Below are 26,328 nucleotides of genomic sequence, written 5' to 3'. Positions count from 1 at the left end.
ACAAACTTTTGAAAAAAATATATCCAAATACAAATTTTATTATAACAACTGATTTTTATTAAATTGACAAATTAAAAACCAAACACATACTAAGAGTTTATTCTAATCGTTCATTTGCAATTCATAGTATTGTATCAAGTTCGCTACATAATTGATTGAGACAATATGATGAAACCATTTTGATAAGATCATAACTTATAAGAGTGAAATAATTCTTCGCAATATGGTGTTACTTTTTTTTTTTTTTTTGGTAAAACAATATGGTGTTACTTTATTTCTAGGTAATATGGCGTCACCAGTCCTACAAGACCAGTGTAATTACACAAGGTGTTTGGATATCCGTTAGGTAAAAGTGGCTATGATTAATTTTAAATACAATTGATTATGTTAAGTGGCATAATCATTTTTTAAGACTCTAACTATAATTTAAAATTAATTAAAATTATGATTTTATGAAAATACATCCAAAAACACTTCTATTACATGCTAAAATCAATTATAAATTCAAAATCATTATTTTTATAAAAATATCTAAACACCCCTATTACATGGTAAAACCAGTTGCAAATAAACCCAAAATTATAGCTATTTCATAAGCTACTTTTATTTACTTTTTAGTTCAACTTTTTAATTATACTTTCACAAAAATTTATCCTAAAGCCATATATTTTATAAATTGTAATTTTAAGTTCATAATTGATTTTGATATGTATAAGAATGTTTGAATTTTTTAAGAAGAGTTAAAAGACAAAAATATTCATGAACTTTTTTGCCAAGAACATCCAGTATCCTTAAGTCAATAAAGATATTTGCTTCTAAATATTTTAAAATATTTAAAACATTAGTATCCTTATGACCTTTTTTAAAATATTTAGGAGTACCCATGAACTTTTTTTAATATGGGCATCCTTCCCCAAACCATTAAATTTAACAAACATCTATTAGCGTTAATTGTTTAGGAAAAAAAAGTCAAATATAAGGTGCAAAAATATTTTAAAAAAAAATTTCTCAAAAACTTTTGATATCCTTAAGTCAATAATAGTGCAGAAATATTTATTAATTTTATAAAATAAAATGACCTTTTGCTACATTTTATTTTATAATTTTTTAAATAAATATTTTAAATTTAGATGGTTTAAATTAAATTTAAACGATCCAAATCTATTGTGGCCGAGGGACAGTGGAGGAATTTCCTGAATGGAGGAATCCAACTCCAAGAGAGCTCAAGTCATCTGTGACAGAGCTGTCCAATTGTTTCTTTTTATCGTTTTATGAGATATTTTGTTAAGAGATATATCTGTAATGATGAATCAATGTTTTTCTCTCTTTTTTCCGAAAAAAAAAACTATGCGGAGAAATATGAAAGGTTCAAAGTTTCTACTTCTAGCACTATCTCACAAAACAAAATTAGAAAAATAAGAAATAAAAAAGAACCCAACTTAGATTTACTATCAACATCTTCTACTAAATTAGAAAATAAGAAATAAAAAAGAACCCAACTTAGATTTACTGTCAACATCTTCTTTACTCTCGTGTTCAATTATTTATGCGTTTTGCTATGGGGTTTGGGTTCTCTTGCTTGCATTTCTTCCTTGCTTCTGTTTCTTCCTCGTGCACCTAAAATTCTCCCATGGGCTCGACATGCGCATTTGGGACAGATGACTAGCCTTGCGGGTACGAGATTGGAGTGATATTTTTTTTTTTAATATTCTAGGAGCTGAATTTAAAGGAAAGTGATAAGTATTGTTATTTTAAGAAAAGCAAATATATTTTTTAATTACAATAAATAACTAGATTAATTAAATAAATTGAAAGCAACGAAGACAATAGAAAATTATCCAACCAAAAATTGTCGGGGTCAGGTTTCACCTATTAGAATGTTCTTCCCTATTTATCTTTTTATTCTTGTTCAATTATAATAAAAGCTATTTCAAACATATCCTAATTACTTCTAGTCAGTAGTATTTACCTAAAGTTGAATTTGCTTTCACTAATTCTATTGAGATGTTAATAAACAAGCCATTAAGATATGATTATAAATGCCTTCAATTCCTAAATTATTCGAGTATTTTCCTCTAAATCCAGGCCCATTCTTAATCTCTTAGTACTTCAAACAATCTTACAATTATACCATATGGTTAAGAATTCTAACTAAACCTTCCCCCAAAGGGTTAGTTAAACGATAAGAATAAATTCAAAAGACATAGCAAAGAACAATGCTGAAGGCCCGAATATCAAAAGAATCTTTTGGAAAAGCCTCTTTACTCACATATGTTGGGACATTTGAAAAGACCACTGCTCTTATATATATTTTGAAGAACACGTTCTTGACAAAGACATCATCTTTTTCAGCACCAAAAACATCATCAATGACCATTATCTGCAAGCTCAACTAGGAAATGTGCATTTAGATCATGACAGATCTCTTGCTAGATGGATTCCTCCCAAACCCAGTTGGGTAAGGTTGGATGTTGATGATTCTGTCTACACCAATGGAGCCGCAATCTATGGTGGCCTTATCTGAGACTACTAAGGCAACTGGATAAAAGGTTTTATCAAACACTTTAGTTATCTTTCCAGTATTACCACTGAGCTCTTGGCCATCTTTGAGGATCTTTCTCTTTGTTGGGGGTACAAATTCACCCACATTAATGTTTACTCTAATCCCTTGAAGCTTTGTTGCTTATCCAGCATCACCACAACCCGAACCATCCCTTCAATGAAACTATAACTAAACTCAGAGATCTCATCATGAAGAATTGGATCATCAACTTCAACCATGTATTTAAAGAAGCCAACAAGTGTGTGGACTGGCTTGTCCATTAAGCGTTGAATAACAATAACAACATCTTGATTTTTGACAATCCTCTGCCAAAATGTCACTCTCTTATATGACTTGACTTAACCTAGTTTTGCACAGTTTTATGTGAACTTGCATTCAAAAAAAAAATTGAAGAGACATATGTAAAAGGAACAATTTATAAATAATTTAGAGTGAGTCAAATAGTACATCCCTTGTGGATTAGCATTGGCCCACTTAATTAGTTTCTTTAGAAAGAGGAAAGGTTCAAAATTTCTACTTCTAGAACCGTCACACAAAACAAAATTGAAAATAAAAAATAAAAAAGAACCCAACTTAGATTTACTGTCAACACCTTCTTTACGCGTGTTCAATTATGTATGCTTGAGCTCTAACTTGTAAATATCTAGAGACAAGGTATAACTCATATTTATTTTGGTTTTGGGAGATGGTCATAAATTATGAAATTTATTGACATGTATCATTTAAGTATAAATTTTGTTTTGAAATTTTTCAAAAAACAGGAAAAAAATTTTAATGGATTGATGAGTTAATCTATTTAACCCACCCACCTACACAATTTAAGTTTGACTGGAAAAATACCAATTCATAAAAAGATGAGTTGAACCTAATTGTCTCTATTTTCTTCTCAATTGATATAAGCTAATCGATACAATCTGAGTAGGCCCTGCTTTTATCTCTAGAAATGAGATGGGAAAATGGACAAAGGGAATCTTTTTTATGGGTTAAGTACAAAAAGTTAACTTTCAGTTTTCACTGAGATATTTTCTAAGTAACTTTTTCAACATTACGTGACTTTGTTTCTCTTGCCCATCGCCTCCTCTTCGCCCGTCCACTCCACTTCCATCTACCCCATCTTCCCAACTCTGCAAGGTTCATTTTAAAAATAAGTTGATTTTTCTTATATTTTGTTTGCTATTCTGCCCCACATCGGCTTCTCTATTTGTGTTTTGTTTTATATTGATGGTCTATATTAATATTATTATATATTATTCCATTAATGAGTTGGTGCAATTCATCACTATCTAATGCCTCATTTGGTATCCTGAAAATATTTTTGATGGAAATGGAAATGGAAATAAAGGTGGAAGTGAGTTTTAAAAGTATGTTTGATATGTACATGAAATTATGATATACTTTTTATTTAATATATGTATTTATATAATCAATATACTAAAATACCCCTGTCAATTTTTTTAATTATAATATACTTTTTATTTAATATATACATTTATATAATTAATTTACTAAAATACTCTTATCTATTTTTTAAATTATGATGTACTTTTTTATTTAATATGTGCATCTATATAATCAATTTACTAAAATACCCATGTCAATTTTTTTAATTATGATATATTTTTATTTAATATATGCACTTATATAATCAATTTACTAAAATACCCCTATCTATTTTTTAAATTATGATATATTTTTTAATTAATATATGCATTTATATAATCAATTTACTAAAATACCCCTATCTAATTTTTTTAATTATGATATACTTTTTTATTTAATATGTGCATTTGTATAATCAATTTACTAAAATACCCCTTTCAAATTTTTAATTATGATATATTTTTATTTAATATATGCACTTATATAATCAATTTACTAAAATACCCCTATCTATTTTTTAAAATTAAGATATACTTTTTTATTTAATATATGCATCTATATAATTAATTTACCAAAATACCCCTGATAATTTTTTTTTAATTATGATATATTTTTTATTTAATATATGCATATTTACTAAAAAAATTTTGAATTACTTCAATGATTGATGAAGGGGCAAATCTGTCAAATAATTTCATAATTAAGGTTATTTTTGTCCAAAAAAATTTACTTCCATGGAACCCATCTCATTTCCATGGGTCTTATCATGGAATTCAATTCCATCTATTTTGATGGATTTCATTTCCACATGGAAATCCATTTCATGCATACCAAACAAAAAAAAAATGTGAATTGCAATTCCATTTTCATTTCCATGTCTCCATTTCCAGCATACCAAACGGGGCATAAGTGTATATATATAGCTTTTCGAAATAGAATAAGTCAAATACTAGAAGATAATTTTTTTAAAAACAAGTTGTTAATTTGGAGAAACTAGTCTAAGTAGCTTTTTGAAATAGAATATAAGTCATATACTAGAAGAGAGAGGGAATACTTGAAAACACAGGCTATTTTCATGGAGAAATTTTTAAGAACAAAAGTAAGCTATTCCAATATTATGTGTCTTTCTTTCTCTTACCCGCCGTTTTCTCTTCCACTCGGCAATAGTCTTATTAAAAGAAAAAAGAAATCAAGGTTATTTAGGAAATTAACTAACTCATAAAACTTAATACTCCCTCCGTCAAAAAATGTGAGACATTTTTAATCAAATCTCATGCCCTAATAAAGTTATTATTTACTTTCAAACTAACCTTATCTTTTTATATTTATCCTTATTAAACACCATACAATAATTATAAAGTTATTATTAATAAGAGTATTTTTAAAAAAAAATAATGATTATATTTTAAAAGATTAAAAATATTTTATATTTTTTAATATTTAATTTTTTAAAAAATATTTTATATTTTTAAATGAAAGAAGTAACGTTTAAACACTATAGACTCTTCATGTTATAAATTATCGGCCACTCAACGCTACTCCCCCTTTTTAAAACGGTAATGCCATCTGACAGTTAAAGGAAGACCTCAAGAGTGGAGAGAGGTTGACTTTGCAGTTCCCACCCGCAATATACCAAGTTACACATAACCAACTATTGCCAGCTCCCTTAATTATCTTTCCCATAATCTCACACCCACACAGATCAAACTGCTCATTGCTGCTTGTCTTCAAATTCTTTTCAGCTTGCTCCTTGAGTTGTTTCTTCAAGAAAAGTTTATAATATAAAAATAAAAAAAAAATCCTTTTGCTTCTTGTGATTTCTCGTGCCGCCGTTTATCTTTCCTCTTTCGAATTTCTTATCATCATAGGTTTAATTATTTTCTTCCCCCAAAAAAAAAATTACTTCTGCTTCTTGTGATTTAGTTGTTGTGCCAACGCAACCTTTCTTTCAAATTTTCTTTTGATCATCAGTTCATTTTGTTAGGGGGAAGAAAAAATCCTTTTGCTTGTCGTGATTTATATGCTGCGCTGCTGTAGCATTTCTTTCAAATTTCTTTTGATCATCATCTTATTTTTCTTTAAAAACCATAAAAAAAATCCTTTTAGTAGTTGTGATTATTTTCTTGTGCCGCTTTCAAATTTCTTTAGATCGTCAGTTTATTTTCTTCAAAAAGAAAAATCCTGCTTGTTGTGATTTCTTGTGTGACCTCGACGGTTCTTTCATATTTCTTTTGATCATCAGTTTATTCTCTTTTAAAAAAATCAAAGAAAATAGAGAAAGAGAGAGGGAGCTGATATTGCTTTTGAAGAAGTTCGATCTTTCAGGAAAGGTGACAAATCTGCCGATCATCTCGCTCTCGCCTTAGTCTTGTAAAGTTCTTCGGGATTGTTCTTGCCTAGTTTTCTAGTTTGTTTTTCCATTCCTCTTGTTAAAGAAGAAGAAGAAGAAGAAGTTTGATATTTGAAGACGCCGTAAGTTCATATATGTCAAGTATAAGCTTTGAAGACGCCTTACGTTCATATATATCAAGTAAGCCTAATACATTATCTTCGTCTCTTACTTTTTAAACTTCCATTTGCTTGTTAGTTTTTTTAAGTTTCTTTGTTGTTTATTTATTATTTGTCTATGCCAAATATTCTGAATCTTCTTGTCCAGTTATTTTAATTATTCGATCTTAATGTGAAACTTCATGGAGTGTTTGGTTCAACAATGAACAACGGTGGGAATGAATTTAATTTTAATCTCTTCTTGTTTAACTAGTTGAAAATGAGGGGTATTTTAAATAATTCTGGTTTGCTTCACAAAGGAATGGGAGGTAATTACAAATTGACCAATATGCCCTCATATTATTTTATTTTTAAAAAAAATAATTGAACATTTTATCTGAATAATCAATAATATATTTTATAAGAAAAAACTTTTATATTTAGTCTCATATATTTACTGTTCTTATTTCTAATTAAATTAAAAAAATTATAGATTTTTTATTTTATAATAAATTCTTGTTATTAATATTTTTAATTTATTAAAATTTATTTATTTTTATTTGATTGAATAAAAATATATTAAATATATAATGACAAGTATAGAAGTCTAACCCTATATTATAAAACTTACGAGTTTCTAAATTAAATAAAGGTTATTTAAAAATAATTGAACATTTTATCTTATCCAAAGCACTATCCGAAGAGCTTGTCTTCTTCCACCGTAAATTTTGAAATTAGGATCTGTTTTCATGAGCTGAAAATAGAAATATTATTTTAACTGTAAATATTTTGTTGCCTGTGTGCTCATGTCTTCATATTTAATTTGTATTCTTATTTCAGCTCCCAAAAAAAAAAAATTGTATTCTCACATGCCAGATTTTCCTTTACGTTAAGCTGCTTTTCTTCCTCAAGCATTGTCGTTTTAAACGGTTGAAATCTTCATAAAAAAGTGGTAAGTATGCATCTTGAATATAATTGAGCTTCATTCTTGTATCTTCATTTTTATTTGTCTTCAAATTTTGTATTTGATGAATTTCAATTTCAATCATTAATGCATCCTCAAAATATTCAGAGTTTTAAATAATAGTAGATCTTTTTCAGATAAAAACATAAATCTTTTAACTTTCCCTTAAGTAATGTCGATATCATTCTTGTTTTATGTTTCTCATTTTAACTTGTATGTAAATAAGTTGGCTTGTTAAACTTGTAAGTTAGATATTATGAAAATAGGTATCATCTATTTAATTAAATAAGTATAATTGAGTATAATTAAATATTTAAATTCAACTTAAACATATTTAATAAATAATTTAGATTGTGAAATACCTCAGGTGGTTGGTAATGATAGGGGCTCACCTACTTCCACTCCTAGTAAAACATAAAAGGCCTATCGTGCAATAAACATTTTTTAAATAATATTTTTAATTAATAAAGGTTGATGATTGATGTTGTTAATGGTATTTTAACATTTGTGAGATAAAATATTTTATGAATTAAAAGAAGACCTCGAGAGTGGAGAGAACTTGACTTTTCACGTGATACCTAATCTCATCAGGTCTTTCCCCTAATCTCATCGATTCTGCAAATTTTGCTTCGAAGCGGCCCACTCAGATTAAACAAATCAAACTACTGTTTGGTGCTCGCCTTCAAATTCTTCTTTCTTCTTCAGCTTTTCCTTTCACTCGTTTCTCCCAGAAAAGTTTAAACTATCAAAAATAAAAAAATAAAAAATAAACATCCTTCTTTTTTATTTTGAGCAAACAAAAAAAAAATAAATATATAAACATCCTTCTACTTCTTGTGATTTCTTGTGCCACCGTAACTTTTTCACATTTCTTTTGATCATCAGTTTAATTTCTTCAAAAAACAAAAAGAAAAATCGTCTTGCTTGTTGTGATTATTTTCTTGTACGCCGCCCTAACTTCTGTTTCTAGTTTCTTCAGACCATCAGTTTATTTCCTTAAAAAACAAATCATTTTAATCTGCTTGTCGTGATTTCTGGTGCCTCTGCAACCTTGCTTTCAAATTTCTTTTCATCATCAGTTTATTTTCTTCAAAAAAGAAATGAAAAAAATAACAATAAAGAAGGCGAAGGAGCTGCGATATAGCTTTGAAGAAGTTTGATCTTTCATGGAAGCTAACGAAGCTTCTGATCATCTCACTCGCATTAGTTAGTGTGATTAAGTTCAGCCAGGAGATTTTTCTTGTCTGGCTTTCTAGTTTGCTTTTCATTCCTCTTAGCTTGTTACAAAAAAGAAATTTGATCTTTGTAGCCTTGGTCAACGCAGCACGGGAGACCCAATAGAGTGCCCCCGGCAAGGAATCAAATATCCGTCTCCGAACTTCTTGTTACGAGATACGATGAACTACCTCACTACAATTATCCCACTAGAATTCAGGAGAAGGAGCTGCTAAGCCTAAGGTGTTCATTTTGTTTAAAAAAATACTCTCTTTATTTAAAAATATAAAATATTTTTAATTAAATTTTATTTCTTAATAAAATTATTATTAAGAAATAAAATTATTATTTATTTTTAAACTAATCATATCTTTTTATATTTACCCTAATTAAATACTTTACAATAAATATATAGTTATTATTAAAATGAACACTTAAAAAAATAAGTAATGATTATGTCTCAAAAAACTAAAATGCCTTACATTTTTAAATATTTAACTCCTCAAAAAATATTTTTATTTTTAATGAAGGGAGCATAACAAACTTTTAATTTTAATTCTATTTAATTAATTTTGTAAGAGTTACATAACATTCTCTCTTACTTAATGAATTTAAATATAAATAATATTTAAAAATAATTAATATCTGCTTATATTAAAAACCAAAAATTATTTTTAAAAAGTGTCCCGTAATATACTCACTTTAACTCAAAATATAAACATTTTCTTTAGTTAATTCTAATTTAAATATAAGCATACATGTAAATTTATTTTATTTTATTTCTTGTATTTGTTAATCTAGACATTTATGTAAATTTATCTCTCATTCATAATAAAATGCATTGATAATAAGGACCAAGGATAAAAAAATATTTTTATAAGAATGAAGACTTTATTGTTATACAAATTTTTCTTAAAGCTGGCTATATTTTGGATTTGAAGGAGTAGAGTGCTCCATCAAATTGTAATATATGATACTATCTTTGTCTTTATATATAAATATTTTTAATTGAATTACATAAATTAATAAAAGTTGATTATCTACTTAGAAGCATAACAATATTTCAGTTTTTCCTGGATTATTGTAAATACAAAAAGAATTTCTTTTTTTCAAAATAAATTGATGAGTACTTATTTTTTTTCTTTATAATATAATAAGGACATAATAATTCATTTATTACAAATTATTCTAACAATCTCATATATTCCGAGACAAAATATTTTTTTAAATTTTTATATATAAGGACAGAAGGTGTATTTTCTAGAAGTCATGTTTAGTTTAAAATATAGGATATGGTGTAGGTTATAAATATATATATATATATATATATATTAATTATACCTTTATTTTATTATATTTTACTCAAGTAATTAATGAGAGTGTTTTGAATAAGTTAAATATTATATTTATTTTCTTTAAGGTTATAATTGAAAATATGTAATTTTTTTTAAATTAAGATTTTCATCAATTTTTTTTAGAATCCTAATTAGTTTAGGATTACTTATTAGAATTAGTTATATATTGTAGTTAAGAGAGAGTTTTTTTTTTTAAACAATGATGGATTGATGATTCATGTTGTTAATGACATTTTAATATAGTATTAGAAAGACAAACTATTTTATGAATTAAAAGAAGATCTCGAGAGTGGTGAGAGTTAGACTATCCACACTATACCAACCCGTGGTCACTCATCGGATTCTCCAAGATTTGCTTCAAAGCAGTCCGCTCAGATCAAACCAAAAACCGTTCCTGCTTGTGGCTTGCCTTCAATTTTCTATCTTCCTCCTCCAAGTTTTCTCTGTGAGTCATTTCTTCAAGAAAAGTTTAAACTAAAAAAAATTAAAAAAAAATCCTTTTGCTTCTTGTGATTTCTTCTGCTGCTAGCTTTCCTTCCAAGTTTAATTTTTTGCTCATCAGTTTATTTTCTTCAAAAACAAAAAATCATACCTGTTGTAATTTCTTGTGGCACGTTAACTTTTCTTTCAAATTTATTCTCATTATCAGTTTATTTTCTTCTGAAAAAGGAAGAAAATAGAGGAGGAGAGGGAGCTTATATTGCTTTGAAGAAGTTTGATCTTTCAGGGAAGCTAATAAATCCGCCAATTACCTCGCTCTCGCCTTAGTCTTGTTAAGTTCTTCATCAGGATTGTTCTTGCCTGGTTTTCTAGTTTGTTTTTTCATTCCTCTTATTACCCAAAAAGAAAAGAAGTTTGATCTTTGAAGACGCCGTACGTTCATATGAGGTAAGCCTGATACATTATCTTCGCCTATTACTTTTTTACACCTCCATTTGCTTGTTAGTTTTTAAGTTTCTTTGTTGTTTATTTACATTTTTATATACCAAAAATTCTGAATCTTGTTAATCTGTAACATCATGGAGTGTCTGCCTCAGCCCAAGGAGGAGATGAACTTTAATGACTTGTTGTTTGGTTGAAATAGGACATTATTTTAGGGAGAATGAAATGAAATAAATAAATAAAGACAAAGAGAAAATGACCAAAGGAAATATATCAATGATTTATGAGGTTTGTGAATCATGTTGTGATTTTTGGTATTAGATTTTATTATGTTTATTATTAGGAGGAGGGTAATTTAATTTATTTTTTATTATTTTTATTAGATTTTATGTTGTGATTTTATTATTTTTATTATGTTTATTATTAGGAGGAGGGTAATATATCAACGCCAATCTAAATATTTGGACTGGTGAGAGAACTGACGAGATAGATCTCTTGCCAATGTTACATCTTACTGCATTATACAATTGACATTTATTAAATAATGTACCCACATTGACAAAATTTTGGTTTCAGGTTTTCTCGTCATTGAATTTACAACAAATATTTCTGAAAAAAAAAAGAATTTACAACAAATATTTTGACTCTGCTTAAGAAGTTGGGAGAAGCATCCCTATTCCAGTACTCCCAGTGAAGGAAAGGTAGTTTTATTTTATATATAAAACACTCTAACTCTCTCTCTAACATTTTGTTTCGTTTTGTTATTCATTGGCATGTGTTCCTTTACTATGATATTTTTTTTTCTTATTGAGGACTTATTTTAGCAGCTGTCACATAAATAAATAATTGTTTATTCCGAAGAAAGGATATAGGCAAGGGGTGGAGTTTTATTTAGTGAGAGGTGGTAAGACATGCTAAAATCAATTATAAACTTAAAATCATGATTTTTAATAAATATCCAAACATTCTTCGATGTTTAGTTATCGTGATGAAACTTAAGTGACCTTCCCACCAAAATAGTCATAGTTACAATAGAGTTATGCAGCTAACTACTTGTTTAATAAAATACCCCCTCCTAATCTAATTATAAGACCCCTAGGCCCTAGCTAGCTACCTATTAATCTTTAACATTAGAGCCTTTACAAAATTTAATGAAACATTAATGACGTATTTTCAAAAATGTCCTTATATCTTATACTCTTGACTTCAATAATGACTTTAATTTGATTAAGGGTAGTTTTGAAAAGTTGTGAAAATCTTTGACATTTAATTAACTTTTATAATTTTCTTAAAAAGATAGTTAACAGGGCTTATACAAAAAAGACTGGAAAAAGTATTTTCCTAAAAATTAATATCAAATTAATTATCATTACATGTTATACTTTTTTTATGGAAAACTTAGCTTATAATTTACCACAGATGGTTTAGGTTTGAGGATACGATCATTTTCTACCTATTGGTGAGCAGTTGGTGAGTATATTCAATAAGTGTATACAAAAAAAAGGGGTGATATATTAATAATTACTTTTGCATGTAACCATAATAGCGTGCGTTAACAAAAAGGCAAATATAAATATTGAATCCTATAATTTTATCACGTACTCTTTTTTTAATATTTTAAGTCTTTATAGTTTTTTTTATTTACAATATTAATCTCTCTATTTCTAAATATATCTAGTGGGATGATGATGCAGTACTAACAATATTAAATCAGGTAAAAGACATTTGATGCATAAGGTAAAAGGCTTTACCAACTAAAATTACTTTCTAATGCTCAGTGACAGAGCGGGGGCACGGAGGGTTCTTGCCTGCTTGCATTTTATAACCTTTGGTAAATATTATCTTTTTTATTCATAAAATAGTCTAAATTAGATTTTGGCCTCTCATTCTTCATGTTCTTTTCAAGTTGCCCCCCAACCGCTAAGTTTTGGATCCGTCCTTGCCTACATTGACAAGTGTTGCTGTCAAAACAATCATCAAAAAGTAATTGTCCTTTTTTTTTTTAACTTTCTACTAATTCAAATTGCCAACTCATTGTATTTTAAACACATTAACATCATCATTAATGTTGTTAGTGACACATTGGATAATTTAACACAGTTATTAGTATAAATTATTGTCCCTCTGGACATATTCAAAAGTAGAGGGATGAACATGGTAGATGAGACAAACCAGAGGGATCAACAACAAAACATTATAAAAATTATAGAGATCAATATTTATGTTTTCCGTTGACAAAATATTAATCATTATGAGAGGCTTATAGGATAAATTTATATTACATAGGACTCTAATTATTATCTCAATAAATCATACATCTAGAAGAATAATTAGATGATCAATACACTAAATGAACTGATACTTCGACAGCGTTCACTCCTTTAAATTAAAATGCTTTGGACGTTAAAAAAAAAAGCTTTTGATGGCTATGTATTTGTCTTTTACACATGGGCAGATATAGCATGAATAACTTTCTAACTATTTATCGTGGTCGTTCATAATCAGGTAAAGTTATTTTCAATGGCGTGTCAAGACTTTGGAGTCAATCTTGGTGCTGGAGTTGTGGCAAATTTGGTGACGACAGTAGCGCGAGAAGCTCGCCATTGTTATAAATTCAACAAGATTGTTAAAGATCTGGAAGTTGAACAAAACAATTTAAGGTCAACAAGAGAAAGCATGCAAGTCCAAGTTAGAAAAGCCAAAGCAAACACCTATGAGCCTACAGAGGTCACTCGGGAGAAGTTGAAGAAAGTAGAAGATCTCTTAGAAGAAGCAAAGAAGTTGAAAGGGAAAGCAGAAGCAAGCAAGAGCTGTTGTAATGCCGTTTTGCCTAATTGGATATGTCGATATATTGTTGGTAAGAAAGTAGCAGGAGTGACTGAAGAAATGAAGCAGCTCAATGAAAACTGGGGACAAAATCTATTGTTTGCACATCGTCAATCTCTTCAACCCATGCGTATGTCAGAAGATTTCATTTTTTTTGAAAGCAGAGAAAAAGGTCTCGAGAGACTCTTAATGGCGTTGAAAGATGACGAGAATACAAGGATTGGGCTTCATGGAATGGGTGGTTGTGGTAAGACATCCTTGTTAAGAGCAGTGCAGGAATCAGTTAGGGACTTGAAGCTATTTGATAAAATTGCCTTTGTCACAGTGTCTAAACGTCAAAAGACAACTATTCAACAAGACATCGCAAGCTGGTTAGAGTTGGATTTTGGGACGGAGATAGGTGGTGAAGACACTAGAGCTACTAGACTGTCCATGGGGTTTGCAGGGGATAAGAAGTATCTCATAATCTTAGATGATGTGTGGGAAGTCCTTCAATTTGATAAAATAGGGATTCCTCTTGGTAAAAATTGCAAAGTTCTTTGAGCACTCGAGGACAAAATTTATGTACCATGATGGATTGCCAAGAAGCGATTCATCTATCACTTTTGACGAAAGAAGAAGCTTGGGATTTATTCCAAAGGCACGCTGGTGTAATAGCAGATAGTGATGTGGCACAAGAGATCGCTGATAAATGTCATGGATTACCTATTGCAATTTAAGTTGTGGCTAGTATTTTGAAGGATCAACCTCTGAATGTATGGAAAGATGCATTAGCAACATTGAAAGATCACAGACAACCTCTATGCATTGAAGAAGGATTGGAAGATTTTTATAAATGTTTAGAATTAAGTGTCAATCGTTTGAAGGATCAGGAGAAATCCCTTTTCTTATTATGTGCTTTCCTAGCCAAAGATTCAAAAATTGCTCCTGAAGATTTGATCAAGATTGCATTTGGACTGGACATATTTGATGATGTTGACTCTTATAGCAGAGCTAGAGACAAAGTGGATATAGCCATTGATAAAATCAAAAAATGCAGTTCGCTGTTACAAGTTGAAGGACAAATTGTTGAAATGCATGACTTGGTGCGTGATGTAGCCTTATTGGTAGCAGATAAAAAAACTCATGTGATTACTGGGCCTGGACATAATCTAATGGCCTTCATAGAAAAGGATGATTGGGAAGACACAAGAAGATTGTCTTGCCGTGATGTTAATGAATTCCCAAATCAGCTAAACTGTCCAAATCTTGAGATCCTATTCATCTCTACTGGTGGTGGATGCTACTCAGAACTCCCAACTACATTCTTCAAGAAGACGATAAAGCTCAAGGTACTGGTCATAGTAAATACATTTATATGGAGAAGCCCAAATCTATTGTTGCCCCAATCAGTTGATGAGCTAAGAAAGCTTCGGACTCTCTGCTTGAGAGGATGGAAATTAAACAACATATCTATTTTGGGAAAATTGAATATGCTTGACACTGTTCAACTGTTAAACTGTGTGGTGCAAGAGTTACCTAACGAATTAGCTGGATTGAGGAAGTTAAAATTTTTGGAAGTATCAGGGAGCAGAATAGGAGGCAATCCTTTTGAAGTGCTAGCAAGATGTTGTCATTTGGAGGAGCTGTATTTCATTGAAAATAATGTTTCTGAAATGGTTTCAAATGATCAAATTGTCGTTGAATTGTTTCACCAAATTGGCCACTCTAAGAACTTGAAAAGATATCATCTAGAAATTGGAAGGTGCATTGATACTTTGAAGGATGATTCAACATCAAAATTCATATCTATCAATGATTTTAATGTCTCTAGTACAAATGTTGAAGCAATCCAGAATTTGGCACAAAAACTGGAGGTACTTTTCTTGGAAAAGATTAGAGGAGATTATAAAAGCCTCATTCCTGAGATGATTCCATTGGAAGGAGAATGCAAGATTGAGCTAACTGAAATTCTACTATTTGATTTTAACATAGAATGCTTGATCGACACCACAAATCAACTATATGAGGAAAGCATCTTGTTCCCCAAGTTGATGAAACTGAAAATTGAAGCCATGAACAGCTTGGAAGCCTTGTGTCGTGGTCTAATTCCTCCTGGCCTTTTTGAGAATTTAAAGGAGCTAATCATAATACAATGTGGCCGATTGGTATCTATAGGGCAGCTAAAATTATTTCAGCTCAAAGCCATACAATTGGAAGGTTGTCCAGAGTTGATATTTCTCTTCACAACGGCCACTGCTCAAAAAATGGAAATGTTAGAAGTGTTAAAAGTAAAAGAATGTGATAAATTGAAGCATATAATAGATGGGAGAGAAGATGACATTGTTTCAACAACAGAGCCTGTGTTCCCAAAAATAAAACAAGTCTGTATCAAGGGATGTGAACATCTAGAATGCATACTACCAGCACTGTTTGCCAGTGGCCTTCCACAATTGGAGAGTCTCGAAATAGAAGAAGCTCGTGCGTTAAAATATGTATTTGGCAAATGGAATTGTGAAGTAGGACATCGAAGACAGAGCATTGAACTCCCTGTTCTGAGAGTTATGAAGCTCATTCACTTGCCAAATATTACTGGTATTTGCCCACAATATTGTGATGTAACATGCCCATCCTTGGGTAAACCACATGTAATGGGTTGTCCACGATGGCGTGGAATGTCTGAAGTGAGACAGCAAGGCGATGGCAAAGCTAAAAAGCAGGTAATATTATTGTGGATGAGTACACACTACACATGCACGCACAGAGCTTAGCCAAGTAATTGCATCAATCACTTTCTAATTATGTATCGTTTTGGTTCTATTCAGGATGAGTCGCTTTCAGTGCCGGGTGGTGAGGACTTGGGAACCAATGTTCAGCATGATGCTGGGAAAAATTTCATGCTGGTACGTAGAGTAACCCCTTCACCTTAAGTTAATTAAATTATATTTAATTATTTTAGTGGCAGCAAAGTTAAAATACATCAAGTACTAGTATTAAGAAAGTCACAACTTTTCAATATCTTTCATAAGATAAAGGAAAAATCTAGTTACACATTACATACAACATAACATCACATGAAACCAAATCAGGATGTCCCCTCAAGCGGATTCACACAAAACATGTTCCTACTTCCAATCTATATCATCACCTTGATGCCCTCACTTGAGTAACAATATCACCCAACTTGGACTCAAGTTTATTATCTTTATCAGTATTTATCTACCCTATATTAATTCTAATTTTTAGTGACTAGTAATTATCATTTTAATACACGCACACAAACATACATATATGTACGTACGAATGTATGTGTGTGTTCTTGACATACACATGATTTCTAGAAATTTTAAATGTTAATTTTTTTGGCTATTTTGTTTTTTTTTTTTGAAAAATTTGAATATGATATTACATCTTCTTGGGAAATCATTTTAAATGGCCTCCCTAAAAAGCCAACTTGTTTTAGAGAAAGCTTCTATTCTCCACATTGGATGTTGAATACTCTTATGATGTGTTTGGATTAATGAAGATTTGGATTTGGATTTGAATTAAATTTCTCAATTGAATACACAAAAATTTATGACTTCAAATTATAATTTTATTTTAATTTCAAATTTCATTTACACTTTAATTATTTAAAATTTTAATCACTTCAAATATTTTGTTCTCTTTGCATTTTCACTGTTCATATATTTATGGCTTTTGTATCTTTTCTCACCTCTTGTCGATTAATAATAAAAATAAACTTATCATTTTTTTTTTTTTTTTTTTTTGAATCTCAATTCATTTCTCTTCTTCATTAAATGATTTTACATATGTGGATTTCAAATGTAATTTAAAATGCAAGATTTTAAATTTAAAATTCAAATTCATCAATCCAACGCTACCTTTGTTTCTTTAATTACCATAATGCCAATACTTTAGAGAAAATGATTATTCATCTTTTCTAAACATTCAGGAATACTTCTAATATATTTTGATAATTATAATTTCCCTGGATAATGTCCTTGTTTTTGGGAAGATGTTAACAATTAGCATTATACAGGAAGCCTTCCAATGTATTTTTCGATTCAACGCTCTTCTTACAAATCTCAGAAATGAAAAGGCCTACTTAAGATTAACAATACGAGAAATAGAAACCCACTTTGCCTGCATGGTTGAGCCTCCAAAAGACCTTCTGAAACAGCTGGCAAAGGCAGAGAACGTCATAGAAATGGCAGGGACGTTGGAAGACGTAGCAGAAGCAAGCCAGAGCCGTTGTGTTGGGGTTTTCCCTAACTGGTCACGTCGATATATTGTAGGCAAGCAATTAGGAAGGTTGACTCAAGAAGTTCGTCATCTCTGTTGGAGTATTGAACTTGTTACATACTCATTTCAAACCCGGGTTAGGAATCCCCAAGGACTCCCCTTGGTAGATGTATGTTCCAATAAGAGAGAGACAGATAGGGAGGGCGGGCCCCACCTGGGAGAGAATCCAACTCTGGTCCCAGCGAGTCATTCAAAAAACTTCACTGCCTTCAAGTCTAGAAAAGAGCCATATGGTGAACTATTCACGGCTCTGAAAAATGATGACATTGACATGATTGGGCTCTATGGAGAGAGGGGTTATGGTAAAACATTCTTGGCCTCAGAAATATGCAGGGCTGCGATGCACTCGAAGCTCTTTGATGTGGTTATATTTTACATGCTCTCCACTAATTATACAAGCGTCTCATTAATTCAAGATAAGATTGCACACAGTTTAGGCTTAATCTTAGATGAAGACGAACGCCATAGAGCTGCAACGCTCTCCAAGAGGTTGAATAATGGTGACAAATTTCTTATAGTCCTGGATGATATTGTAGAAGAGCTTAATCTCGAAGACATAGGGATTCCCCTTGGTAAAAATAGCAAGGTTATTTTGATTGCTTCGAAAAATAATTTACGTGCCTTGGTGGGTTGTCAAAAAGTGATCTCTCTGTCACTTTTGACCCAAGAGGAAGCTTGGATGCTATTCCAAAGACATGTGGGCACATTAGAAGATGAAGTTTTGGCACAAGAGATTGTAAAAAGATGTCGAAGATCACCCATTACAATTACAATCGTGGCTGAATCTTTGAAGGGCAGGTCTGCAGATATGTGGAAGGAAGCATGGGAAGCATCTAGAGGTTATGATGGCCTAGCAATGGTTGACAAATGTGTGCGATTAAGTATTTCAAAATTGCGTTATGACGCGAGCTCACTTTTCGTATTATGTGCTTTCTTTCCAGAAAATTCAAACATCACTCTCGAACTTTTGATCAGATGCGCATTTGCATCGGGCATATTTGAGAATGTTCAGTCCTATGAAAGAACTAGAAGCAAAGTAGGTGCCGTCATTGATGAACTCCTGAACTCTTGTCTGTTATTGCTAGCTGAAGAAGAGCAATATTTTCACGTACGCGACTTGGTGCGTCAAGCAGCTTTGGGAGGAACGAAAACTCGACTAATTAGAGGGCCTGGAGAGTATTTAATGGCCACAATAACAAGAAAGGTCGATGATACAAAAAGATTATATTGCCATGATATAACTAAATACCCAAATCAGTTAATGTGCCCTGAACTTGAGATTCTATTTGTTTCTGATGATAGAGGGTGCTCACCAGAATTTTCAGATATTGTTTTCAAAGTCACTACAGAGCTGAGGGTGTTGGCCATTACAAATGCATGTACATTGAGAACACCATATCTTTGGTTGCCCCAATCAATTGAAGGGTTGAAAAATCTTCGAGCTCTTTGCTTGAGAGGATGGAACTTGGGCAATATCTCTATCTTGGGAAACTTGGAGATGCTTAACACTGTTGAGCTACTATATTGCACAATAGAGGAGCTACCCAAAGAATTATGGAGACTAAGGGAATTAAGGTTACTTGAAGTATCAGGGTGCAGCATAGGAGGAGGTGATCCTGTCGAGGTGGTAGCCAGATGTTTTCAACTAGAGGAGTTGTATTTTGTTGGAAACGATCTTCAAGAAAGTGTTTTAAGGGATCGTACCCTTGTTGATCTATTGTACCAAATTAACTTCTCTAACGTATTGCAAAGGTATCATCTAGAAATTGGAAGTTCCATAAATACTTTGAAGAAAGATTTGAAGTCAAAATTCTTGTCTTTAAATAATGTCAGGATAGAGAATCTCGCGCGGAAAGTGGAGGTTCTTTTCTTAGAAAAAATATTGACAAATCATAAAAATATCATTCCTGACATGATTTTAGGAGGAGAATGCATGAATGAGTTAATTGAATTCCTACTTCGTGATTCTGACAAAATTGAATGCTTGGTTGACACCACAAACCGTCAGTCTTATCAAGCTAGAAGTGTCTTCTTCAAATTGCAAAAGTTGAATGTCGAGAACATGAAGTGCTTGGAAGCCTTATGCCATGGTCCACCTCCTTCTGGCCTTTTTGAGAAACTGGAGGAGCTATTTATAATGGGGTGTAGCCAGCTACATCGCATAGTCTCAGTTGGCAAGCTGAACTTGTGTAGTCTCAAGTTCTTACAATTGGAGGAATGTCCAAAGCTGACCTTCGTCTTCACACATTCTACAGCTCAAACTATGGTACTATTGGAAGTGTTGAAAGTAAGAGATTGCGTTGCATTGGAACATATAATAAAATATGAGGAGGAAGAGGATGACATTATTTCTGTAGGGCCTTTATTCCCAAAATTGAAACAAGTCCTTGTTGAGAGATGTGATCATCTGGGATGTTTAATTCCGGCATCTTTTGCTGGTGGCCTCTTGCAACTTGAGACTCTTGAGATAAAAGATGCTTCTGGTTTGGAATATGTTTTTGGCAAATACAATCATGGAGAAGATCAGAATCTGAACCAAAGCATTGATCTTCCGGTGCTGAAAGTACTCAAGCTTACTAATTTGCCAAAAAATTTCGCATTGCCCTGCAAAATTATCATGTAACATGGCCACCCTTTGACGGACAACATATCAGTGGATGTCCAGATTTGAGCGGCATGCCTTCGTTTGATTTAGAAGTAAGAGAGCAAGGTGACAATGAAGCTACAAAGAAGGTAATATATGTGTATATAGATACACACATAAATAGAAGTGCCTAATTTTTCATGCCATGATATATTAATTTTTTTTGTTAATCGTGTCATAGGAGTTGGAACTTCCAGCACAACTTAGCAGCCAGATGATTGAACAAACTGTAAAAGACAGTCATGTTGAGGAATGCAAAATGAAAGGCTTTTCTCAAACGCTCAAACATGCCATTAATATGGAATCAGATTCAGAGCCACAAGGTTTGTCACAAGAAAAAAAAAGCCATGGTACACAACTCTATATTTTCCAATGCAACAGACGCCCAAAAATACAAAGACTACATAACTAATGAAACAATAGATTTGCCTAATCCTGTAATTCATAAATGACAACCTTCATTTTTATCTTCTGAAATTGCATTTAGAAGACGAAGAAGGTGTAATATCAGCAGCAGAAAGGGAACATTACCTTGACGGTGATGCTCAAGATAAGGATGAAAGGGAAGCTGAACAACAACATAAGGAAGAAAAATATGCAATACTAAAGAACAACAACAGTGTAATTAAACAAAGTGCCGCAAGCTGTGTAGAAAGCAGAGAACTTGATGAGGTACTAGTCAGAAATTCATCACTGGTACTTTCATTTCACTCATAGAGGATAACATCATGTAGAAGACAACCTAAAAGGCTAAAATTGTTGGTGTCATTTATAGGAGGTAATTGAGAAACAACCAAAGGTTGAACTTGAACTGCCACTAGTTTTGGAGAACCCACCACCAGCTCTTGAAGAATACAAAGGTAACATTTTAAGTTGCACAAATGAAGTAATTTACTTTACCAAGCTGCACATACTGATATTAAATTTAAAATTTCAACTGATTGCTATTAACTTTAAGATTTCAATTGATATTGTTTCTACGCTTTAACATATCAACACCCATCTGCAGAAGAGTTAGTTGGAAATCCATCCGTAGGTAATCATTCTTCATCACCGACCACAACTTCAGGTATAAGTAGAGTTGATTAAATGCACCAAGATAAAGAAGTACCATCACATACTGCATTTACTTAATACAGTTTTCAATATGATGATAATCTAGATGAAGAAAATCAAAGGAGAAATAATGAAATTCCAAGTTAATTTATTGCAAAAGGGTTAAATTTTCACTTGCTTGAGCACGATGGTATATCTGGCATGAATTTGTTAATTTTTTTTTTCTAGTTCTTATTTATCTTAACTTTTGTAGTTACTTATTGTTTTTATCTTCATATTCTGCTGCAACTTCTCATCAACAAATGCTACCTCAAGATTTACTTGTTCAAGTAGCTACAGAAGTCCATCAATCGAAAAAAATTGATGTAATCGATGATACTCAAGAAGGCATTCAAGAGCAGAACTTTCATACTGCCGGTTCAGTGAACTTGAGAGAGGTGTATCTTGACTCCTACTACTTTCTTTCACATTAATCAAACACTCTCAGTGAATTAGCCTTTTTTTCGGATGTACAAAATTAAGTTCATCACTGAAGTTATACTTAAAAACTCAAATATATCAATTGTCAATTAATGTGCAGAGAAACACAGAAATAGAAGAGTTAAGTCTCCATAAAAATCCTGCCCCAGAAGAATCAATGGTGGGAACTTCATCACAGGTAGGTTCATTACCGGCTTCTTTATGGGATAACATTACAGAGGACAACCTAACATGCTAATTTTTTTTTGTTCCATGTACAGGTGTTGATTGACAAACAACCACAGACTGTGACAGACCCACAACAAGATATTCAAGATTACAGAGGTATCTTTTGAATTGCTCCAAAGAAATAATATATCTGGCCAAGTTGCTCTTTATGTAATGACTTCAAAATTTTAATGTTTCCCAGCTTCAAATTTATTGCAACTTACTTGTTATTATGACTTTCCGACTTTCTCAAACTTTCGCCAACTTTATATATTCAAATGTGAATTGGTATCTTTTTTATTTGTAGCATATTTTCCTTTGCATGTGCAATCATCAATGCTTTCACCAAGTACTAGCATCTTTACCACTTCAACTTCAGAAGCACTACTGATTTCTTCTTCAATGAAGCAACACCATGTAACAGAACAATTGGTTGACTTTCATGATCTATCAAAACCTGCTCACTTTCCAGACAAGGCATTTGTTAGGTCAGCAGGTTCACATTTTCAGTCGATGAAGCAAGATGATACTTTTGGTATAAAATTTTAATTTTCTTTTAGGTTTACTCTTAATTTTCATGGCTAGCTACTTATGGCTTTTATCCTCATATTCTACCATAGCTCCTCCTCAAGAAATGCTTACTAGAGATTCACACAATGAGGTTCATGGAGCTTCTGATTTTCAGCTACATTCACAAAAATTTGATGCAATTGTTGATACTCAAAAATGCCTTCAAGAGCAGTACCTTTATCCAGTTGGTTCAACGAAATCAAGAGAGGTGTATCTTGACTCATGTTAATTAATTTCACATTATTGGCACATAACTCTCAGTAAATTGTCTTCCTTTTCTACTTGTGAAAAAATTAATTTCATCACTGAAGTTAAACTTAGAAACTGATATATCAATTAACAATCCATGTGCAGAATAACACGGAAATTGTAGAGGGAAGTCTTCATAAAGATCCTGTATCAGAAGAATTAACAGTAGGAACTTCACCACAGGTAGGTTCGCTACACTCTTCTTCATGGGATAATATATATATAGAAGACTAAAGCCATTGGTTACATATATAGGAGTTGATTGAGAAACAACTACAAGTAAAACTTCAACCGCCAGAGTTTGTGGAGGACACTCAACAAGCTCTTGAAGATTACAAAGGTATCATTTGGATTGATCAATAGACCTAGCGTGTATCTCCAAATTTCACATACTGTTAGCAAATTTAAAATCTCAATTCAAAATGTTTCCAAACTTCAAATAAATTGCAACTTACTGCTATGACTTCCCAACTTTATCCACTTTTAAATATTTAAACCGAAACTGATGTCATTGTTATTTGTAGTGTCTCATCCTCTGCCTCTGGATCCAACAGTGCTTTCACCGAGTACTGGCATCACTACCACTCCATTAACTGCAGAAATACTGACTTCATCTTCAACAAATCAGCAACCTCCAGCAGAAGAGTCTGTTGATTTTCATGGTCTATTTAAGATTAAGGCAAGATGTGCTTGCTTACTCGAAGAGGCATTTGTCAAATATCGACATTTACGGGACTGGGACCTCGCACAAAGGACTCACAGGATTCGCAAGGTGGGATACAAGTCCTTAGCTGACATGTTGGCATTTCTAAAATTAGAGACGCCAAAGACAATGGATGATTCAAAGAAGAAGGCATTTGAAGATCTATATTATGAACTCGAATTTTTTGGCTTTGACAAGAAATGGCTGGCATCCATTTGGAAAAGAGTGATGGATATGCAAGCTGATCATAACAACAAGTTGAAGCAGCTGGATCAGTTGGAGTCGCAAGTTAGAACCTTAAAAGAACAACTTAGTGACGCAACAGCAAGCTTGGCCAGTGTGAAGGATGATCTCTCAAAACCTGGCGACGTATTTGGCTTTTAAGTATGGTTATTATTGAGATATGTAGCTCTTTGAGGTCACCCACTTTGTGTCAACTTTGATTTGTCTCGTGTTTTGGTCATACTTTCCCTTTCAAGAACCCATAACAGATTATCATGTTTCACTAAATCTTATCTTCATGTTGGATTTCAAATATTTGTAGTAGTCACTGTTCTTGTATTGCCATATTATCTACGTTCAGTGAGCGATACATGTTATCTGTGCAAATCCTCTAGTTCATATGGCTCACACGCCTTAATCACTCCCACTCTGACACTAATTTTTGTGATTACAATTGCTGTAGATTACTCTAAATAGTTAGATTGGAGAACGAAAATGAATTTGAATCAAAATAAACTTCAATCGCGTATAATATATATTATTATGTCATCATATCTCATCTAACTAAATTCTTCACACTTGTTTAGTTCTCACTGTTCATTGAGGTTGCTAATGAATAATTAAAAAAAACTAAAAAATATTAATGGAAAATTATATTAATAAACAAAAGTTCAAGGTGTTATTTTAAATTTCACTTAGTAATCTTAGGGAAAAAATTATGTGAGATTTATCTTATAATTAATTTCAATCCAGAAACAATCAATTAAGCAAGTTATAATATTTTTTGGGGGCTCAGAATTGGTCGCAAGATTTAAATACTTGATCCGGTCTATAAGAGCTAGTTCATGAGTTTATTTTGGTCTTAAATTTAAGATCTCAATCTTTCTTTCTTTCTTTCTTTCTTTATTTATTTCTTTTTTTGATGACCAAGATCTCCATCTCTTTTATCTCCTATATTTATCATTTATCCCACGTTACTATTAATTGCGCACTTCAATATATGCAACCAGTTATAATAGTTTCTAACACAAATGATTAAAAGGAGTGGCATTTTAAAGAAACCAACACATACTTTTACTAATCACTAAATGAGATTATTTAATTGATAAAAATTAATTATTTGGCTTCTATATTTAAGACCTGACGGAATAGTAGATATATAGGCTAACTAAATGAATTTTTCAATGATGGTTTTCACCACCCCACTCTTTGATGAGCTGCTACTTTTTTGTTGAAATAAAAATTATCTGAGTTGGATGGTCTCACGGCGCAAAACGGCTCTTGAAATACAATAATTTTCTCTTACATCCAAAATCAGATTTTTACCGATTACATCAATCGGCAACTGCTGGAGTTTTGAAGTCCAGAGTTTGCTATTTTAAATTTACTTTCACATTATTCAGGGAATTTGTTTTCCATATCTTTGAAAAACTAAGCTTGCTGTCTTCATTTATTAATTAATGAAAAGTGACTGGAAAATTATAAATTTACATCTCATATTTTTCCCATTTCAAGCCCTCTCAGGATGTCACGTACAATTGTGATGAGTATTAACACTGTAAAACTAAAACAAGTTAAATCATCCAGTCGATGACCTGCTTAGCATGATAATATATGGAGAGTTAAGTTAACCTGAGATTCAGTTTCGATGCTCATGCAAAATCTAAACTATCCAGATTTGATAAATTTTGCTTTTATATATTTCAATAAATTATTATTTTAATAGGCACATAATTTAAAGGGAAAATGATAGAAAAATTTATATAAATTATATAAATGACAGATATTGATCTCATGAAATGGCAAAATTCTCCTGAAGTCCTATGGAATTTTTTGTCATTAGGGAATTAAAAGAAATGACCAGATTGCCTTTAAATAAAAAAAAAATTCTCAAAGTTGCGAATGACTATTGAATTATTGCAAATTTAAAAATAAAAATTGTTAATATATAAACAAAAATTGTGAATGAAAAATTATGATTTTTCAACACTTGATGCATATCAAGACCTATATGTGTAGAATTGTGAATAACTATTGAATTATTGTAAATTTAAAAATAAAAGTTATTAATATATGAACAAAAATTGTTAATGAAAAGTTACGAATTGTTTTAAAATATGAATAAAGGGCAAAAGCATTATTTCTTATAATTTCCTAATGACAAAAACATCTCTTAACACTTCAGAAGAATTATGCCATTTTGTGAACCAATCTATCATTTACATAATTTAAATAAATTTT

At 31.5% G+C, this 26,328-nt stretch overlaps 2 protein-coding genes across 10 annotated transcripts; both read left to right on the top strand.

Moving 5' to 3' along the window:
• The first annotated feature begins 10,211 nt into the window (after positions 1-10,211).
• Positions 10,212-24,474, top strand: LOC129318797 (uncharacterized). 9 transcript variants are annotated; one of them, XM_054963752.1, is made up of 13 exons: positions 20,521-20,689; positions 20,782-20,950; positions 21,088-21,272; positions 21,376-21,460; positions 21,610-21,669; positions 21,972-22,093; positions 22,237-22,314; positions 22,397-22,460; positions 22,816-22,878; positions 22,964-23,121; positions 23,268-23,345; positions 23,418-23,502; positions 23,687-24,474. In XM_054963752.1, exons 1-13 carry the CDS (start codon positions 20,633-20,635, stop codon positions 24,247-24,249), a joined length of 1,767 nt encoding a protein of 588 aa, XP_054819727.1. In that variant the 5' UTR covers positions 20,521-20,632; the 3' UTR covers positions 24,250-24,474. The 9 variants fall into 9 exon arrangements, 6 of the variants coding, with proteins under 6 accessions (XP_054819727.1, XP_054819726.1, XP_054819722.1 ...); XM_054963751.1 differs by having other exon boundaries at positions 22,768-22,878; XM_054963747.1 differs by having other exon boundaries at positions 20,523-20,689; positions 21,091-21,272; positions 22,651-22,878.
• LOC129317309 (probable disease resistance protein At1g61310) lies at positions 13,367-14,215 on the top strand. The gene has a single exon (XM_054961662.1). It carries the CDS (start codon positions 13,367-13,369, stop codon positions 14,213-14,215), a length of 849 nt encoding a protein of 282 aa, XP_054817637.1.
• Positions 24,475-26,328: the final 1,854 nt, after the last annotated feature.

Source organism: Prosopis cineraria, unplaced genomic scaffold (assembly GCF_029017545.1).
Source record: "Prosopis cineraria cultivar Desert tree isolate PC_DT_omini unplaced genomic scaffold, ASM2901754v1 PC8, whole genome shotgun sequence".
Lineage (NCBI taxonomy): Eukaryota > Viridiplantae > Streptophyta > Magnoliopsida > Fabales > Fabaceae > Prosopis > Prosopis cineraria.
The sequence above is the reverse complement of the archived record's forward strand: the minus strand, read 5'-3'. Positions and strand labels throughout refer to the sequence as shown.